This window comes from Panicum virgatum, chromosome 4N (assembly GCF_016808335.1).
Source record: "Panicum virgatum strain AP13 chromosome 4N, P.virgatum_v5, whole genome shotgun sequence".
In the NCBI taxonomy this organism is placed as follows: domain Eukaryota; kingdom Viridiplantae; phylum Streptophyta; class Magnoliopsida; order Poales; family Poaceae; genus Panicum; species Panicum virgatum.
In genome coordinates this window covers 44,765,191-44,786,271 of record NC_053148.1, presented here as the reverse complement: position 1 = coordinate 44,786,271, position 21,081 = coordinate 44,765,191, and the positions used below count along the sequence as shown (strand labels likewise).

Sequence of the window (21,081 nt, the reverse complement as noted above, 5' to 3'; positions counted from 1 at the left end):
CACATGTGCATAATTGAGGACTCAATCATAGATGAGCAGGTTCCACAACAATAAATATAATAGAGTTATCTAACATGACCCACTTGTTTGCAAAAGAAAGTAAATAAACTAATTGATGGAAGTGTAAGTGTAGTTAAAAATAGTGTGCAAGACACCATATACTTACTTTTATTCCTCACAAAAAAAACTGTGATTTTCATCAATATAGTGGATATTATGTTTTTGTAGGGTCAAGGTAATTCTACAAACAAGTACGATCTTGCTAGCTTTGAATCGAAATTTATCTACCATACCCCCCCCCCCACCCCCACCCCAACACACACACACCCACCACCACCACCACCACCACCCAAAAAAACCCACCATTACCACTTTAGGCCAAGGAGCAGTCAAAACCATTGGTTTTCTATGGTTCCAATTAATTATTAGCCCGGTCATGTATCTAGGTAGCACGTCTAATTTTAACCAGTTAACAACGAGCTCTAGCCATGGGTGAGTCATTACCAACAAAAGCAAAGTGACGTTTAGCTTAGTTTATATAAAAAAATATTTAATTTTTGCAAAGATTCAAACGCAAAACCTTTAGTCCTGATATCATATTAATACCGAGCTTCATGCACTAATTAGTTGCTCGTAAAAATCTAAATTGATGGAGAAATATGATATTTCAACATTATAGGCCAAATTAGACCATACATAGGTGAGTAAGGTCCTATTTGTTTTGGTTCCTAGCCAATTTTAAAGGCTCGATTTTTAGAGTCATCTAACTTTTGGATTTTCCAAAATCGACCAGAAGCTGAAATAAACAAGGCCTAAGCACACTTGGATAATAAAACTATCTAATAAGTATATTGTATATAATGTGTGCACGACTTGTATGTCATTATTGACCAAGACACAAAGGTCACAACAAATAAAGATGGTTAAAAGGAATCAAGTGGCTGACACTATTATTTTAAGGCTCATCAAAAAAAGTGGGCAAAAGATCAAGCCTCAAAATATAATGTGTGGTTAGAGCCTAAGAGAATTCAAACCCTAATTTTTACTCCCTCCATTCTCTTTTGATAGTCCTATTTCCAAAATTCAAATAGTCACAAATGATAGTCATATTTGCTGTTGATAAGTACCATGGCAATAAATGGCACTGGTAACGAGAAGTTTCTAGCAAAGATATTGGATGACTAGCAAAGATAAGCAAGGTTGCATTTCCTTGGTCATTGTGCCAAGGTGAAATAGGACTATCAATAGAGAATGGAGGGAGTAAAACACAATCACTTTGTGGCTTGTGGTTGGTTAGAATGTCTAGAAAGATAATATAATTAACTATTTATCAAATTTATATTGTTTGACATTTTCAAATTAAAATACGCTTTATAAAAGGGGGACAAAGTGATTCTAGTTTTAGTGTCATGTTCTCATTAAACACACACATGTTCTTATATCCAACTCAACATTAGTTTCCTATAGACCTATTATATGTGCTGCCTAGTCATCATCAACCTACCTTTCCTATCACCACTCTCATGGAAGTTGTTAGATCGGACCGCGATCGGACCGCCAGTCGCGACCTATCAGTCTTGCCTTGGTCTCAAAACTATGTTGAAGTTCAATAGAATCCCTTCTAACTAAGCCTTATTGCAAGCAGTAAACGGCAATAATAGTATCCTTCATTCCACAACTTTAGTAGGGCTCTAGTGAATCCCGCGATCGGACCGCCAGTCGCGACCTATCAGTCTTGCCTTCGTCTCAAAACTATGTTGAAGTTCAATGGAATCCCTTCTAACTAAGCCTTATTGCAAGCAGTAAACGGCAATAATAGTATCCTTCGTTCCACAACTTTAGTAGGGCTCTAGTGAATCCCTTGATCAATGAAAGTGGTGAACAACAAAACTCGAAAAAGAATGTCAATCCTACGAGGGAGACAAATCTCACTATCTATTTATTAATAATGTTAAAAGATTGAGTTAGATTTGTAGGGGAGAAATAGTCAATTGAAAGATAACTGAAAGAATCAAATAATACTTTTTGAGGATAGAAAAAAGATCAAATCAGACTAGGATACAAAGTCATGTGCATCTGGACACATCTTGGAGGGGAAAGACTAAATTGAAAGGTGAAAGAGGATAGTTTATTGTGAATGTCATCATCAATACGACACTCATGCAATGATAATCTACATGATCAAAGCTGAACCAAAAATTTCAAGCAAAAAACCTCTAAACTGACAATAGATGGGCATACATATACCAAAGTGGATCTAAAAACATGTTTGAAGAAGAAGATGCAGGGCAAAGTGAATTCATGCATGCCTGTAGATTGGATCTAGATCGGCGAGTTTTAGATCGGATCTAGATCGACGAGTTTTAGATCGGATCTGAATAGGAAGCGGTCCTCCTCCACGACATCGGGAGATGATCGATGTCTCTCCAACTCCTAATGGGATGATTGATAGTTGCGCTAAGACTCTCCTCGTATTTATAGATAATATTTTGAGAGGCGATTTTCTGCTTAAGTCCAACATTGAAACCAAATATAATTCTAGTCTATAAATATATTTATTTATGTATTTTTATATTTATATATATAAATAGAAATAAACCCTAGTGTAGGAAAATAGACTTGTGTATCTTGCACAATAAGGCACACAATATTGTACCCTTTTGATTCCAAATATTGTACAGGACACCAACACAACACATTATTGACTTGACCCCTGAGAAAAATATTATAACAGCTCTGCTACAACCTGCTGCTGCAAATTGAAATACGTGAAGAATATTTGTGCAGATCAGCATATCTAACTAGATGAAGAAAAACCTACCCGATAACTATAATAATGGACTTGCAGCGCCCCCCATGTTTTGGAAATTGTTGGATCCAGAATCAGGACTCTATCTACAATTGACATGCATGGAGACAGAGTCCTCTTCTGTTTAGGAAAAGCCTTAATCCCCAAGGAATATATAATGCGGCAGAGGTTGTTAAACCTTTTTATATGCCAGTTTCCGAAGTTTGCTTAGAACCAAAGAATTCCATTGCCATGGGCGTTGGGGAATTGCTCCAATGAGATGTGCGCATGTGGGCAACAGGCCACCAGGCAGCGAGTAGGCCATGGTCCTGCGGTATCCCGCGCGTAGCGCGCTGCAACTCCGATGGCCCCCGCCGGACCCGACGTTCGCCAACAGGTTGGTGTGCTTCGCCAGACATGGCTTTCAAGCGGCTCCATGGCAAACGCCACAACCTTTCCCTTTCTTCTTCCCGTGATCCAACACATCTCACTTATGCCTATGACTCGGGTGACCTAACCGTCAGGGTGTCTATTCATCGCATTGTTCGAGATAGGGTGATGCAATCGTAGAAGGCTTCTTCCTCCAACCATACTCCGACCGGCCGTCCTCCGCCCTAGGTGGCGGCTCTCGCTGTTGCCTCATCCGCCCATCACCTACCGCCACCTTCTACCTCCTCGCTCCCACCACTGGCCACCACCCACCGGTTGTACAGCCTCGCCTGGCCGAGTGCCGCCTCATGTCCATCGTCGGGCCACCACCGCAACCGACCTCCTTCTCTATGGTCGGTGGCTATTGGAGTTCTGGAAACCCAAAAACTTAAGCTCCGCCATCTCAATCACCACCCAGGCCGATCCACCCCTCTTCCTCCCCTAGTTCGCACTCCTCCGGCCGACACACGCACGAGCGGCGGTGCGAGACAGCCCGGCGGCGCCGGTAGCCACTTCACCCCTTCTGCGCGAACTTCGTGCGCTGAATATATAGAAATTCCGCCTAACCATCGCGCCGACCATCTGCTGCCCGCTCAATTGTATTCCGTGCTGCTTCACTTGCCATCTGCTACCTCGGACCTCCTGTCCTGCTATGACCTTATTTTAGTCACCCAAATCCCGAAACCCCTAATCCGTAATCCAGCATCTCGCTTCGTCTCCGATCACGATAAATTTCCCCATTCCTCACTTTTTCTCCGGTCGGTCACGATAATCTTCTTCGGCTTACGTCTAACATCAATACAACAAGTGTTCCTCTTAGCACGTTGTGATGCACACACGCTATCTATAGATTTTTGCCTTTTTGGGGAGTCCCTTTGCTAGGTGATTTTTATTAGAAATTTGTTCATATTGCTTGCTATCGAGTTTGTTTTTAGGTTCTCCCATGATGATCCATTGATCCTAGGTATATTTTGATGTATCATATGCCAAGCACATGGAAGGAATCTGAGGCCTCATCTAGCATAGCTTCAGGTGTGCCAAACATGTATTTTGCTAGCAACTTCATCCACGAAGCACTTGGTGAAGCTGTTTCCAGCTTATACTGGGGAGGAGGAGCCGGAAATAGTAGCTTCGCCTAGTTTCTTCCGCAGGCCCATGTTTCGCCAAATGATTTTAAAAACAGCTACAACTTTATCAGAGAAGTTGCTTCAAGAGTGCTGTTTGCCTAAACGGTCGTTTAGCCCGTTTACACACCGTTTAAATACTACACAATGGTACACCATTTCCATTTAATCGGTTGTCTTGACCGTTTAAATGACTGTTTTGACTGTTTAAACACCCGTTTTGCATGAATGGCTAAACGGTAGGTGACTGACCGATTACTATTTAGCGTTTAGGATAACACTGTTCAAGAGCAGTTTTAGGAGAAGCTGAAGCTATGTCAAATAGAGTCTAAATAAAACCTTGCTAGAAGGGGTGAAAATAGACGCAACATCTCGCTAAAAAGGAGTGAAAATGGATATAAGAGGGTACAAAGGATAAGTTCGTACCAAAAGAAGTTGCTCTTGTTGAAGTTACCCAAACTTATCGGTAGATCTTTACGACCTTTCCATGGGAGAAGAGCTCATTGACATCCTTCCAAATAACCTCATATCTCATACTTTTTCCTAGTGATACTCTCAAATAGGTACCGGATATTACAACGAATCAATATAAGTTTGGGTGCGGGAACACTACGAGGGATAAAACAAGTTCAGGTACTGAACTCTATGAGGGGTGAAACTTGCAACTGTATTGACAAGATTGAATTCAGTAGTTCAGTTCTTTTTTGAAAACATACCACTTTAATAGTAATCAATAAGTTCTGGTACGGAACCCTATATATAAGGGATGAAACTTGCAACTATAGTGACAAGATTGAATTCAGTAGTTTAGCTCCTTTTTTTAAAAAAATATACCACTTTAGCATGGTCGTGTGAAGCATCCAGTAGTAGCACGAGTCGTCTATGATTGTTTACACAATCTACATTACACTCACTCTGTTCGCTTTATCTTCACTGCATCCAGCCAACAGTATTTCTCTCTCACACAAAACCAGCACCAGCCAGCCAGCAGTACTTTTCTCTCACAAAAAAATCAGCACCAGCCATTAGCACCAGCCAGCCGAACACAGTGACTACTGTCATAAGAAGTATCTTCCTTTTAATAACCAACTTCATTTCCCTTTGTCCTCGAGAATCAACATAGTTGCAAATAGTGTTTTTTTTTTGAATCAGTGGTGATTGTAAACACATGCAACTATTTGAACCTAAAATGCTGCTTGCATTGAACCAACTAAAATGCCACCGAATTGTTAGCTGCTTGACCAGGCAATTTTTGAATGAATTAAGCAGGTGACAAGCAACTCAAATGCTCGGGCAACATGTTCAAGGCTGGCATCCAAACTATAACTTGTCCAGCTGAAAGTGAAAATTTCTTACAACTTTGCAAATCAAGTTGAAAATTCCAAAAATCTATAACTTGAACTCGACATCTGAGAAAGAGGGTTAACAACAGGGGACTAGTCTATAGATACCGCCGGTATACTTTACGGTGTACTTTGGATTCTTTGGACGAAGCTGCAAAGCTTCCGCTTGTGCTCCGCCGGCGCATCTGGGAAGCGAAGGCGCCGAGGCGGGTAAAAGCTAGACTAGATGTACCATACCTTCAGCCCTTCAGATGATGTGTATAACTGAACTTGTTGATCTAATCCGTTTAAAAGTCTAGCTCCTAAACTACCTTATTAAGAAGAGAAGAGAAGACACAAGTAATAATATATATAAAGAAACTTGTCAAGTTTGCCAATTGCAACACACATATGAATCATAGAGTTGTTTTTTTTCTTCTAAAAGTATACACTGCGAATCATTGCAATTTCGGCAAACATTGTCCCTACTTGAGCCACAATCTGCTCCCAAGCAAACAACTCCTAACCACGAGATTTAGGTTTGCTTAGCGCGGAGTAAGGCAAACGGTAACAAACAAGGTATACAAGTGAGAAATTTGCTTCTCATCAGTCATGCTCGAGCAAGCACACAGCACAAGAAAGAAAGGGAGATCAGGAGCGGGCCGGACTGTACTTGGGCCCGGCCCACGCGCACTCGTCCCAGCCCTCCTCCACTGCGGCCCGCCTGCGGGCGCGGGCGCGCGCCAGGAGGGACGTGGCCACGGCCACCACCAGCCGCGCCGGCACGTGCGCGCACGCCTCCAGCCGCCGCAGCGCGTCTTGGTGGCCGCCTCCCGCCGCCACCTCCCACCAGAGCGCGGCTGCCATGGCGACGCGCGGGGGGACGCGCGCGGCCGCGGCGTCGGCCCCGCGGGCGCGGAGCGCGCGCCAGGCCGCCGCGGCGCGCCGGCGCGCCGCCCCCGGCGCGAGGCCCATCCGCTTGGCCCACGCCTCGAGCACCGCCTCGGCGCGCCCCGTGGCCGCGCCCCTCCTCGGCGGCCTCCCGGCCCGCGCCCGCCGCGGCGCCGTGGGCGCCGAGTCGGCCGCGGACGCGTACCCCTCGTCGTCGTCCTGCCCGTCTTCTTCCTCCGCCGTCACCGGGGGGAGGGGGAGGAGGCGCGTGCGGCGGTGCCGCGACGCGAGGAAGTTGGCCCCGTGCACCTTGGCGTCGCACGCGGCGCAGAGGAACGCCGCGTCCGCCGCGCAGTGCACGGCCGCGGGCGCGCCGCAGAGCTCGCAGTCGCAGCGGCGCCCCGCCGCGCCCGCGCAGGCGACCCCGCCGCTCCCGCCGCCGCGCCCCATCGTCTCCCCCTCCCGCCGCGCTCGCGTCTAGCCGCGCGCCGTCGCCTCCTGCTCAATCCTCCCGCCTCCTCACTCCGTCCTGCCGCTGCCGCACCGGCTCGCTCTCGCCCTCTTGCTTCCGTCCACCTGCGCCGCGGCGACGCCTGAGAGGTAAACGCTTCCAGTCCAGTCGAGGTTGGTGGGCGGAGCGGTTAGCAGAGAGCTCGGCGCGGCGCGTATTTAAGGAGGCGGAGGCGGAGGCCGGGTGGCCGCTCGCGGGCGTGACGTCGCCGGTCGCCCCCTTCCACGTGCAGTTCGGAGCGGGCCCCGTCCCTCTCGCGAGGACGACGTGGACGCACGCGGGGTCGCTCGACGCCTCGCGCGCGCGCGCCCCGCCCACACAGCGATGTCAGCGAGCCGAGGAGACGTCGGCGTCTCCTCCTCCGTTCCCGTGGCACCCGCCCATCGTCTACTCTTGTGTGATCACCGCGCGACACTTGGGCATGGCCACGGGCCGCTCGTTGCGGGGTCGGCGGGCGGGCGTCGCGCCATAGGCACATACTCCTTCCGTTCTAAAAATAATTGCACATCTAGAATTTAAAATTTGTCCCATAAAAATTATTATTTTGACTAATCTTTCATAAAAAATAAGAGTATCCGGAATATTCTTATAGAAAAGACAAAACAATAATCAGACTCTTCTCACAAAAGACAAAAAATATTTTAATAATTTTACAGTATGTATTGGTTTCCGTATTTGATCTTAGAAATGTATTTATTTTGAAAGGGAGAGAGCAGAGCGATCCCCGGCCACACAACCTCGTCGCGGTCGAAACGAATCGCGCGCGGCCAACTTCTTCGCCTTTCGGCCGCCCGCTTGCGTTCCTTGTCGTTTCTGTGGCTCGGAAACGAACGAATTCCCTCGCTTTCGGAGCAGGGCAGGGGGGGTCTGGGGCTCCAGGTGGCCGGTTGCGTGTGCACCCCCGCTGTCGAAGTTCGAGGCTGGCAACGGTCTCGGTATTCGCTGACGGCACGCCAGATCCGGTACGTGTTGGTCCGATCCGTCACCGGATTTCGTATTGTTCCTTCTAGGTGCTAGCGACCGACCACGCACAGGCACAGCATGCCGGGACCTACCCTCCGATCCGGTTGCGTCGCGGCAACGGAACGCTTCGCTGCTGGGGGAAGGAGGAAGAAAAAATATCATCGGGGGCGATCGGCGGTGGCCAGCAGGTGACACGGTGCCGCGCCCGGGGCCAGGAAATCGATTCCGTCCGCGGGGTAGGCAGGCGCGGGCGCGTGTCGAGCCGCGCCCGGCGGGGCAGGTCATATCGGCCGCAACGTGGCCGCGTGGGGCTCGCTCGAGCTCCGTTCGTGGGGACGTGCCGGGGACCACCATTTTTTCCCCTGACCAGCCGTTAGGGTCGAGAGCCTACGAGAGTCACGTGAAACGGAGGCCACAAACCTCGGCGGCGAGTCAGCAGCTCTGCGTGTGATCCGGGGGCGCCAGTCGTGGCGCGCGCTCGCGATGGAATCTAGAGGGGGTGGTGGTGTTTAGATCAAAAAAAAAAAGTTTCTACATAACTGTCACATCAAATTTTTAGACACATACATGGAGTATTAAATATAGTTAAAAAAAATAATTAATTACATAGTTCAACTGATTACAACGAGACGAATTTTTTAAGCATAATTAGTTCATGATTGAACATTATTTGTCAAATAACAACGAAATGTGCTACAGTATCAAAACTTAAATTTTTTTCACCAACTAAACACACGCTAGGTAGAGGGAGGGACTTTCTCGTCCAAACCTGGCCCCCCTTTGTTTAATGGGTGGTCGCGCGAGCTCAGTCAGCTCATGGCAGCTCTTGGCTCACGTTCGCAATGTTCTTCTGGAACCTTCAGCCTCGCCTTTCTCTTGTGCGGCTACATGCTTCCGATACGATTACCCCAAGTCGTGGCCAAGGGAGTAGTACGTGCTGATTGGTTTTACCGGGAGCGTCAAACCATGGTTCACACGATGTTACCATGATGCTCGTCGCTTTTTTTTTTTGAAGGCTCCGTTGGCAGGTAGCTAGGCAGAGCCAGGCACTGGTACCGGTAGGTATCGTTATTCTGCGGGCATCCTCCGGCAGGAGATATTTTTCTGCGGCAAATTAAAATCCGCACGCGACCGCTACGAGAACCGAATAGAAGGGGATCGGCCGACGTGGCGGCACCTCGTCGGCGGATCAGATTCGGCGGGGGCGAAACCGACCCGGGAACGTGCGGCAGGGGCCCCGGAAAGGAGCGACGGCGACAGCGGCCAAGCCAGCCTCTCGCGTCGCCGGCCGGCCACCAGTTTCCTGTGGACCGGGGTGGCTCCGCTCCTGTCCGGACGCACTGTGGCTAGGGGTGGTAAAGGGCTCAACATTTTGAACTAGAAAATTTAAGGATCGGGTCTTAAAAAAGCCGGGCTCTAAATATATGTATTTTTGAACTAAAAATTTTAAGGGTTTTATTGGGCTGTGAAGAGACCATAGTTCGTGCGTGCGGACACAGCTGCACGTGCGGCGGCAAAGAGGACAAGAACAAGACGCCATTTTAATTCCACAGGTGGTTCATGTTCGAGGAACGAGCTGCGATGTGGAGTGTGTCACTGAACGACGCACGCTGGAACGAGCTGCGATGCTACTATCGGTCGGTATCTGGCGCCAGTAGTTATTTTGTTCGACAGCTCCAGCAGTCTCTAGTTCAACAGTATTTTTCTCCCACTCAGCTCCAACACCAGCATCCAACCACCAACTAGTCAATATTATTTTTCTCTCACATCACTCCAACCACCAGTTCCAGCTCCAGCCCAACGAGTGAGTGTAGTATGGGGGTGATGGGCCTGGAATGCTCCAAGGAAAAGATGGTGGGGCCTAATTATACGATCCCAGCTTTGTATACGAAAATAGAAAAAAAAAGTAAAGGGGCGGGGTTTTTGGATTTATGCCCTGGCCCCAGTGCGGGCGAGCCAGGAAAGAATACGCAACTTGGGCCAACCACATGGCATCCGCAGCAACTCCAGCTCCAAAATCGACGTCGCAGGATGTGCGGTGCGTGTGCCCCACCGCACCAGGAAGTACTCCTGCATCTTGTGGCGGAGCGGACGCCGGCTCGTCGCTGTCCTGACGCAGTTCGTAGCTCTCATTGATTGAGAAGTTTTGGGCGCGTTTAGTTCCGTTTGCAAAAAATTTTGGGTGTCAAATCGATTCTTTGATCAGATGTCAGGAGGATTTTTCGGACACTAATTAAAAAACTAATTTCAGAACTCACTTGGAAACCGCGAGACGAATCTTTTGAGGCCTTTGACCGCATCATAGCACATGTGGGTTACTGTAGCATTTATGGCTAATCATGCACTAATTAGACTCAAAAGATTCGTCTCGACGTGTACATCCAAACTATGTAATTAGTTTTGTTATTCAATTACATTTAGTGCTTCATACGTGTGTTTAAAGGGGAGGTGAAAATTTTTGGGAACTAAACGCGCCGGCATGCTGGTTCGAATCTCAGTTTCTCAAATCTCGATGCAGGAAATGGAAAATACACGAAATCAGGTGTATCATCTCGCTCGATGTATGAAAAAAAGAGCATGTACAAGCAAATAATAAGAATCGGAGTCTTGAAACTACGAGATTAAGATTTTTTAAAACACGCTTGATTTTGTAATTAATAAGCAGGGTGCAAGTGCAAAACACAGCTAGAATAGACAACTGACGCGAGGAGGAGGAGAGTCCCAATCTGACAGTACAAGGACAAACATGGGCCACAGGCTTCCATCAGAGACCAGCTACGGCCAGCGTCAACCACAAAATGCCGTGCAACATGACATTCAAGAACTGACCGAACGGGAAGCAGAACTTGCGGATCCATACCAACCGCGAAGACCCGGACGCAACCAGCGTCTCAGGTGGTCCGCTTCACGACTCCCCACAGGCCACAGTAGATCATGCATGCTCGTGGAAAGTTGCTGAGCCATTGGGTTCTCGATGCATACCTGCGCCGTGTTTGGTTAATTTCGCGCACGTTTTTCGAGAAGAGAATCTCGTATGCATGGAGTACTAAATAAAGTCTATTTGCAAAACCTTTTCAGGGACGGGTGTAACTTTTCGCGATAAATCTAATGACGCTAATTAATTGATGATTTGCTACAGTGAAGTTACAGTAATCACCCTCTAATCACGCGGTCAAAAGACTCATTAGATTCGTCTCGCGATTTACACAGGGGTTGTGGAGGTGGTTTTGTAATTAGACTTTATTTAATACTCGTAATCAGTGGTCAAAGTAGGGTGAAAATTTTTTCACCGTACAACCAAACACGGCCCTCATTGTGTCACCAAGGACATATGCGGCCACAGCCCACAGCTTTTCTGGTGGAGCTGGAAAATTGAACATCTGGATCCATTGAGTTCAAGGCCTCCAGACAAGCATGGCGAATTTATACATCTTCGCGCATGCATTGTAAACAAATCTCTCTCTATGGTTCTCTTTCTCAGCGTTTACAGAGTAGATCCACAGAAAACTGTCACTCTCAGGTCTCAGCATGCCAACACTGGAAGATTGGCAGTTTGGCACCATTGGGTTTTACAGGAGTAAGTATCAGAACAGATTCAGCATTATTATAAGCACACGGAGAATGGAATAACTAGCTTTAGAGTGACTGATTCAATGAATTCCGGAGTGTTGGTTACAAGAATTCAGGATCCAGCTATAATATCACGTCCGCAAAAATTACAGGGATTTTTATCATCAACAACCAGGTGCACAAATGGTTGCACCTCCACCCTCCTGTCTTGTGTAAATGAAGCTCCAATTTGGCATGAGTTAGTGTAGCATGCTCTCCGAGGAAAATAAATCTTCATAAGATTCTCCTCGCAACAATAGAACATGGGAGTGTAGATTGTAGAATGCTCTCCGAGGAAGATATATCTTCACAAGATCCTCCTCAGAATATGGAGTGTAGAATGCTCTCCGAGGAAAATAAATCTTCACAAGATTCTCCTCACAATGTGGCAAAACAATTACCTTCCCAAAATTTGTACAACACGCAACTTGGTCACGAGGTTTGTATCTGTATGTCCTCCAGGATTTGTTTGTTACTCTGATTCCTCACCAGTAGCATTTACAAGTCTAGCTAGGTCTTGGACAATTTCAGACATTGGTGGCCTGAACTCTGGCTGCCGCTGCAATACAAAAGATTCAGATCAGACAAATGATCCCTTCTCCAAAACACTTGCAAAGAATGAAGAGTTCAGATGCGTGCTGCTTAAAAATTGCAGATTAGTATGAAAGAAGATTGTAAAAGTGACTACCTGGATACAGCGACTGATTATGTCAGCAAATCGTGACAATGCTTTCTCAGAACATTGTCCACGTATAGATGGGTCCACCATCTTGGACAGGGATTCAATGTCATGAAGCTGAGAACTGGCCCATCTAACAAGATGTTGCTCATGACGTGGGCGTGAACTGCGTATTTTCACATAAAGCAGACATGTGAGGCATAAAGCCGTTTCCCTCCCTTCTTACTTAACAAGAAGGATCTGCAATAACTGGGGAAAGATACTGGTCAAGCTAAGCTTTGCTTTTAATAACCCCTTACCTATCATACGGTTTACGGCCAGTAAGAAGTTCTAGCATCACTACACCAAAGCTGTACACATCACCCCGTTCTGAAATGTCCCCAGAATCCTGGAACTCAGGTGCTTCGTAGTTCATTAATGCACGCATCCGACCCGAAAGCTGTAATGAATAAACAGCAGCTGTGATTACACTTGCAATTTCTGGCCATGGGCATAACAAGGTGAATTTGCCACACCTTAGCAACATCAAGCAAACCAAGCCCACTTATTTGTGATAAAAATCGGAAAGTATTAGGCATCCACCACGAGTAAATAAGAAAATCAACACCTTTACGTAAATCAGAATTTAAGCGCTTCCAAGTTCAAACCAAAGGGCTATGTAGCATTTTCAAACAAGACGAGTCAAAGGCTGACACATAAGCCAGGATCTGTTTACTCAAATATCAGGACCATCATCTTTGTTGTTCAGGCCTTAGTTGCAAATATTACATTATTTTCTCCATAACATTTAGTTGCTCATTTCCATATTTCAATAAAGCATATAAGTTTACTATAATCAATATAATAACTATAAATGATTAAAACTTGCTTCTCGAAAAAAGTGAGAAGACAGAAATTATTACATACTTACAATACACAACTGGTATAAATAAGTTTTTTTTACAGTTTATGACATGGGAAATCCCTGGGCTTGTCAACACAAATTATCCTACAATGAGCAAGCAAATGTTATGGCAGATTAACTCATGGTTAACCATTAACACCTATGGATTCAGATGCTATTCTAATTTTGAGCTATTTAGGCCATAGCAATGTCCGCAATTCAAACATAATGGAAACGATGAAAAGATGTAGATTAAACCATGCTTGCATTATCTCCATTCTTAGGTGTTCTAAAAACATGAAGCATATACATCATATATTATAGCTTACCTGAGTGACAGAACCTGATGGCATCAGTTCTGCCAGTCCACATTCAGCAACGCACACGGAGAACTTTTTATCAAGGAGCACATTAGCTGGTTCAAAATTTTGGTGCACAATTGGAGGTTGGAAGCTTTCATGGAGATACCTGCAGGGAAAAAGTAATTTGAGAATGAATTGAGGGAAAGTTCAAATGTTTTTTAAGAAGAACACCACATGTGGATTATTGTACTGATAATAGACCAATAATTTCACTTACTCTAAGGCTTTTCCTGAACCAAGAGCAACCTGAAGGCGAGCATTCCATGACAATGCACTTTCAGAGTCCTCTCTATCATGAAGTGCATCATCTAGTGTTGTTCTGCTAAAGTGATTGTACACGAGTAACCTCTGCCCATATTCAGCACAATATCCAACTAACTCAAGAATGTTAGGGTGCTTAATCTCTGAGATACATTCGACCTGTTCTAGGAAATCATCTACTGATATTCTTCCATTAGCGTTATCGATCTTCATAACCTCCAATAACTACACAAAATACAACAACAGTGTCTTAATACTTGAACTGAATGCTGGCCCTAATGACCGCTCTTTCATAGACAAGTAATACTTAGTTCATACCTTGCCATTAGGAAGCTCAGCTAGGTATACTTTCCCTAATCTGCTCTCTCTTATCACATTCTCCTCTCTGAAGCTATCTGTGTATTGTTGGAGAGATGCAACAGAAAATGGTGTGGCAGAAGTCGGGGTACTTGTTCTTGGTGGAGGACTATATCTCTTTTCTGGTGGAACAATGGGATTTGCAACAATTTTTTCAATTGGGGGTAGTGGTGGTGGAGGTGGAGGTGGTGGTAGACCAACCGAAAAAATATCTGAATCTGTTCGGTCAAAATTAATTACGTGCTCCTTTTGGTTTTCAGGAGACTTCTTAGGGAGAGCTGCAAACAATTGCACACAAACTTTCAGACATTCAAAGTTGGTGAACAAAACTTAGATTGTAGTTCCAAGGACTTTATACCTGCTGTTGATGAACTTAGCTCTCGGCCCCTCCTATCAAGTGCCTCACTTTGCCCTGTCGAATAAAAAAATCTTACAAGGGTGGTAAAAACAAAAACTAAGCTATATAATGCTCGGATGAAAGGTTTACCTTTTTTAACATCATCCCTCTGTTGCACTAGAGGTGGCTTGATTTGGGGTTCAACCCTATGATGCACCCTTGCCAGCTGACTTCTATTATGATCATATCTTGACTGTCTCTCTTCATACTTGGATAGACAAAATAATACTAGGAGGACCATAATTATGAACAGCACTACTCCGAGAAGAACAAAACCAACAATCTTAAGGGTTGAGGCACTGTTTTTTCTAGATGATGAAGTACTATCTCGTGTAGTTGATCCTTCAGAAGAGTTTGATGTTGTTTTAGGCGGTGGAGGAGCTCTTGAAGGAGGTGATGGAGGTGCTGATGCTGGTGTTGAATTTGAACTAGTAGGTGCAGATGCTGGTGTCGAAGCTGGTTTTGGTCCTGCTGGTGTTGGAGTTGGTGCTGGTCCAATTGATGGTGAAAGTGGTGATGCAGATGGGGCTATGCTGGTATTGAATGGATTCCCATCCTTTCTGCAAAGGTATACTATTAATTACTTAACAAGTCATGCAGAAATACAGAAGTGACTAATTAAATTATCTACTTATTTAATAGATGAAATCATGTCCTTGAAGACAATGAAGTAGGTTTTTACGAGGCTGATTAAGGGAAAGGTCAAAGGAAGAAGGTTTCTCACTTGAAGTTTGGTATGTTCAGTAAACTTGCAGGCACTGGGCCAGAAAACTGATTGTTCTCTATATTCCTGTTCAAAGTCAGGAAATTAGCAAAGAATTATTAATCGGAATCAATCAGGAAATTAGCAAAGAATTATTAATCGGAATCAATAACTTCAATACAAAAGCTATGCGTGGTTTTAATAATTCAAGTCAAGGACAAGAATATAGCAGCCGCATTGTGTGAATGTAACTCTCAGAGGCTGAACTGTTGGATTCTTCCTAAGTGCTGATGAAGTGCTCATTTGCGAGATCATTGTAAGCGAAGCATGCATTAGTTTCTCTAAAGAAGAAAACAACATTGAGAATCATTGCCTCCAGATATTAGTGTACGGGAGATGAAAGAAGTGCAATTCCAGCATACTACGGAAGTAACAAGAAGAGTTTTCTCTCTCTCTCTCTCTCTCTCTCTCTCTCTCTCTCTCTCTAGAATAACAATAGATAGCTAATATAAAGTTCCTTACCTCTGTTACAATCTGGCATAACTTTTGAAAAGCACAACATTTTGAGTGTTGGCCATCAGCCAATCACAATCTATCAGATTATTGTCTCAAGTAAAACATGTATTGAAGTGAGCCCATATGAATAACTACGCTCTTATGAAATCAGTAGCGAAAACTGAGTTCAAATTTTATTGCACTACCATATACCTTAGGGAAAATTCTAAATAGAAGCACAGTTACTTAAATGAGAAGATAACTAAAAACTGAAATGCATTCAAGTATCTATACAAACAAATAGAACAACAATGGAACGAGGGCTATAAGATCGAGCGAGGAATTACAAGTCTTTCAGAGGGAGATCCTGCAAGACATTAAGTGTCCCAGACAGTTGATTATCTTGCATGTGCCTATCACAGAGAAGGTGGGGAAGAAGGAAATAAGTTTGGGAAAACAAGGACAGAAAAATAACATAACAAAGTCCATGAAAGATGAAAACATACAATGTAGTCAAAGATGCCAAGCTTTTCATTGAAGGTGGTAACACACCAGTCAAGTTGTTAGAAGAAATATCCCTGTAAAGCAAGGTATCGTCAATCAATCAAGAAATCACCATGATCCGCACACGCAGCACCATCTTACAAATTTACATGTCCAATAAGTCAACGTAGGAAACTAGGACACATCTTACAAATTCACAAGTCCATTGAGTGAATCAAAAGCATCTGGCAGGTCTCCGTTTAGATTGTTGCCATTGACTGACCTGGGAAAACAAGGATCATACAATGTACAGTTTACAGACCAAACTAGCATGAAGTATGATGATGGTGAGGAAAAATAAGGGGAGAAAATTACATGGCTGTTAGATTTTTGAGCTTTGACAATGAACTTGGGATGCTTCCAGTGAGCTGATTAGCAGAGAGAAAACTGCGGCAACAAGGAGGCACAGATCATTCCGTGAAATGTGTAATCTCAAGGACCAAATGGATCGCAGAAAGAATTGGTAACACGTACAGCTGCTGCAATGTAATAGGTAGGTCCTCTGGTATGCTTCCACCAATTTTATTGTTACTAAGATTTCTACAGAAAGAACAAATTGATTAGGTAGGCATTCAACCTGGATACAAAGAGAGCATAAATTCAATCAGTAGAAAATTATAGTTCCGAGGGCAACATGGCAGTGATCCTGGCACAAGGATATAATGATGAACCTCAAACAAAGAATAATAAATTCAGTGCTATCGCCCTTACATGGTGATGATCGAAGTGAAGTTCCCTAAACTGCCCAGCTGCCCTCCCAAGTTTGCAGCATTCATGGTTCTAGAAATCAGTAATTTGATAAGGGTGAAACATAAACAAATCTAACAGATGAAAGGAAATGCAGTTAAGAAACTGACATACATTCCAGTTATAGTAGAGCCAGTACACACGATACCCTGCCAGAGCTCACCACAGGGGTCTCCACCATTTCCAGTCCATCCAGGAAGAGTTGGCGATCCCAGTGCAACGTACAATCCATTTATGGCAGAGACTAACATGATAAAGAAGTATGAAAAAAATAATTAGTATTGGGCTAACCCTTAGAAGATCTCCAAACTGCCTGCATTGCATGACACATGAACTGAAAATAGCGCATTCAACAAGATGATTGCAATTCGAAAGCATCTACGAACTTGATAATATCAGGAACATGATCCCACATCAATACTAAATTGACTAGTGAAGTGAACCAGCGACAACAGTAATCAACATTATTGCCACTAATTAGGCTACCATCCTAGGATCCCAACACGAGTAGGGCCCTCCCTACGTGCACTATTTGCAGTACAATCAATGTGGCAATCAACACAAGTATATGATTAAAGCTCCCCGTGCAGTTTTTTTGTACTGCCAATGTAACTAACAAAACCATCCTGCTATTTTAGTAGTACGGCAAACAAGATACTAATTAGCAAGCCATCCTTTTCCCCTGCATGCTATCCACTTCCCACAGTTCCAACATGCGAGCAGCCCATCCGTTTAAGTCACTGCTTTGCTGTCACGAGAGATAAGACACGGGCAAACGACAGCATGGTTTCGATAACGCCTCAAAAGTTGCTTTCGTTATCCCTGCCGACAGCGACGGCCGCGAGCGCTACGAATCAACTGAACCCCAAATCACGCCGTGTTACAGTTGCGGCTGCCCTGCGCTAACCGGCGGCGTATATTTGAGATTGCGGGGTCGATGACAAAAAACTTAGCGATCCGATGAGCTCTGCTGTAGCAGTCTGCTCGCTCGCTCGCTCACGGAGTCGAAGCGAACGAAAAGTAATCCGCGGGAGCAGAGGCCCCCCGCTCCTCGACGCTTTGGCGGCGACAGACGCCGACGTAATCTCACCGTGTAACAACAGGCTGGCGGAAAGGAAAAAAAAAAGGAAAAGCTATCAACAGGAAAGGAACTGCCGCTCCCCATCAGCGCAGCGCGGCCACTGGCACAGCACCCGCACCGGACTCCACAGCTCGCGGAACCAGTCCGATCCCCCTGCTCCGACACCATCGGCGCTCCCCCACAACCGCCGACTAGACCGTAGCAACCCGCCCGACGCGCCCGCGCATGCAAGCCCGAAACCAGAGCGCGATCGAGCAGCCGGTGGAGCACGAGCAGGCGAGCGGCGGCCGGCGTAGTACTCCGCGGAACCAACTCGCCGCGGACAAAAAGCAGGGGAGGGAGGAGCGCGGACGTACCGTCGGCCGCGTCGGTGGCCGCGCGCGCGAGCCCGGGCGCCGCCGCCAATGCGAGGAGAGCCGCCGCCAGCAGCAGCGGGAGCTCCGGAGCCCGCCGCATCGCCTCGCTCCCGGTCCCCGGCCGGGCCGATCACACCATTCGGCTCGCCAGCAGCCGCGCGCCCCCACCCGGGTCAGATCGCAACCGCCGGGAGCGCGAGGCGAGGCCGCCGCCCGCCCGCCCAGATCCGAGAAGCAATGGGGGCGCGCGCTTGAGAGAGAGGGAGGGAGGCGTGGACGGGGAGGGGGAGGAGTGGACGGAAAAGCGAGGAGGCGGAGGAGGAGATGGATGACGGGGTGGTGGACTGGTGGTATGGGAGCCGAGCCGAGCAGCGACGCAACTGGCGAGGCAACTAGCAGCGCGAGCACGCAACAGCGGGCGTAAAAAAAGGTGCGGGCCGGGAGCCCGGGAGGGGGGAAAACGCGAGGGGCGGGGCTGGGTCGTTAGCTTCGCTGGGGGCTTGCGTTACCGCGGCGTGGGATGATTGGGACCTGATTACGTTGGCGGGCGCCGGGGGGGCCGCGGTGGGGGACGGACGCCGTGGCCGCCGCGCCGGCTCGCGGCTGGCTGGCTGGCTGGTCCGCGGCGGCAGGCAGTGGGGGGGCGTGGGGCACTGGGCAACCGCGGGGGCGCGCATGTGCGGGCGGGCGCCCGCGCGGGGGCGGCGGACGGATGTCGCCGCCGCGGCCGGCTGGCGGCTGCGCCTCCCCCTCGTGGGCATAGCTGTTCTTGCCGGGGTGCCCTCGTGGTCCTCGGCTCCTCGCACAGGTTTCCCATGGTCCATCTCTGACGGACGACGCACACAGCTTCACTTCACCAATTCACCAGCTCCCCGGTCGCAGTGTCGAGTTTGAGTTGCCTTCTAGATAGAGTTCTAGACTTGTAGCAGTAGTACTAGTAGTAGCTCTTAGGTCTTCTCTCCGGAGCGTGAAATCAACTGCCGAACTCACGTTCCAAAACCGAGTGATCGATCCAGACGCGCACGGCACGGACGTCGACGCGACGCGACACGACCGCGACGACCATCCCTTTCGAGAGCGAGCGACGCCACCTCGGCACCTCGGCAGTGTAGTGCGCGACGACGGCGTCTACTGGAGCTCGCGTTTAGACTGATGGCCGTCGCTGCAGCATTAGGAATTGACTAGCCGTTGTTTCTTTCCCTTTTTCCTTCGAGAGAAAAGGCAGTTCCGGTTCCTACCGTGCTCTTACCTAGTACTGCCATCCACACGTTAATAACTGTTCTTTAGGGGACTTGAAAAAGCAGAGTCTTCTAACGAGCCGGGGGACAGCTTTTCTCCGTCGATGCAGCCACGTCAGGATCCTGCGAAAAAGGAAAGAAATTGCCAAGTAGCATCGGGTGACTTCGCTTCGCTAGCCAGAAAATTGGCACTGCCACTTGAGCTCTCGCTGCATTTGTCAACCGTGGAAACATTCCAAGGCTAGCCTCATCATGGATGTAAACACCAGGGAAGTTGCTACCATTAGGGTCAACTAACCGAGTGACCGTCCCTGATCCATGACACGGCCACACGGGTGTTAAAAATGACGAGACGCAGCTTGGCCACCGATCGAGAAAACCCAGCATGTCCCTTCCGTTCTGGGAGAAAAAAATACAGATGCAGGAAACGAAAAGAGCATGTCGCCATCTTATTTATGATATGATATGATATGATATGATATGAATACTTGGGTGACACTTTGGGCAATGAAATTCCACAAGGAAACAATCATCTTGTTTTTCTTTTTTTTCTTTCGGGGGACGACAATAAGCGACCAATCCTTATCTAGTTTATCCCTCACTGACGCGAGGAGTTGACTAATCAAACTAACCCGTCCAATTAAAAAAAATACGGTGCTGTGATTGGGTGCTTAATTAAGGCGGCATTGTGCATCATCAAGGACGACGGCTCAAAACAACGGCTGACCGGACATTCTCCCAGTGAGATGGTGGATTTAGGCATTTGATTATGGCGATCATAGTCGGAGGCTAGGAGCGAGTACGTGGTCACGAAGTGAAGGACTGCTAATTAGTCATTACTAAACTTATGCGATGTAGGTGGACAAGCCTCCCACTTGGAAACAGAGAACCTTTGGGCGATTGGGCACCAGCACACCAAATGCCATTTTCATAAGCCCCGTGTTGCAGCTAGGACTTCTTATATAGGAAGCGTACTGCAACTGGTGCTAGTAAAATCCTAACACTAATTGGAACTGAGCGCAACTTGGTTGGTGGAGTTCTTAATATAGTTAGGTCCTAACTAATTAACCAGGGTTCAGTTCGTCGAAAAAAACTAACCAGAGTTCAACACTCGGTCTCCATGTCTTGCCAATAGGACAAGATTGCATTCTACTCCCATCACCCCCCTAATTAGTACTAGTTTATTATTACTATATGGCGGTAAGGCAGTTAAGTTTTCCAGACACAAACGCCAGGCGCGCTCGTTTCCCTGTCCGTGACAAGTGGCACTCTCCTTTTGCGACCTTGTTGCGCTTGAAACACCTCAACCCAAAAGCTTTTTTGACCATCTGGTTAAATAGCC

At 46.9% G+C, this 21,081-nt stretch overlaps 2 protein-coding genes across 3 annotated transcripts; both read right to left on the bottom strand.

Annotated features, from left to right (window-relative positions):
- Positions 1 to 6,027: 6,027 nt before the first annotated feature.
- On the bottom strand, positions 6,028 to 7,418 carry LOC120668570 (B-box zinc finger protein 32-like). Its single transcript, XM_039948310.1, has one exon. The coding sequence runs from the start codon at positions 7,002 to 7,004 to the stop codon at positions 6,315 to 6,317; it is 690 nt and encodes a 229-aa protein (XP_039804244.1). The 5' UTR covers positions 7,005 to 7,418; the 3' UTR covers positions 6,028 to 6,314.
- A 4,232-nt stretch (positions 7,419 to 11,650) lies between these two features.
- On the bottom strand, positions 11,651 to 18,908 carry LOC120671503 (protein STRUBBELIG-RECEPTOR FAMILY 3-like). 2 transcript variants are annotated; one of them, XM_039951859.1, is made up of 17 exons: positions 18,502 to 18,908; positions 17,179 to 17,308; positions 17,029 to 17,097; positions 16,792 to 16,857; positions 16,633 to 16,704; positions 16,469 to 16,540; positions 16,281 to 16,352; positions 16,122 to 16,187; positions 15,301 to 15,366; positions 14,667 to 15,136; positions 14,538 to 14,591; positions 14,141 to 14,457; positions 13,779 to 14,047; positions 13,529 to 13,667; positions 12,616 to 12,755; positions 12,326 to 12,482; positions 11,651 to 12,196 (listed from the first exon to the last, which is right to left on the bottom strand). In XM_039951859.1, exons 1-17 carry the CDS (start codon positions 18,599 to 18,601, stop codon positions 12,110 to 12,112), a joined length of 2,346 nt encoding a protein of 781 aa, XP_039807793.1. In that variant the 5' UTR covers positions 18,602 to 18,908; the 3' UTR covers positions 11,651 to 12,109. The 2 variants fall into 2 exon arrangements, with proteins under 2 accessions (XP_039807793.1, XP_039807794.1); XM_039951860.1 differs by lacking the exons at positions 17,179 to 17,308; positions 18,502 to 18,908 and having other exon boundaries at positions 16,792 to 16,894; positions 17,029 to 17,096.
- Between the last annotated feature and the right edge of the window lie 2,173 nt (positions 18,909 to 21,081).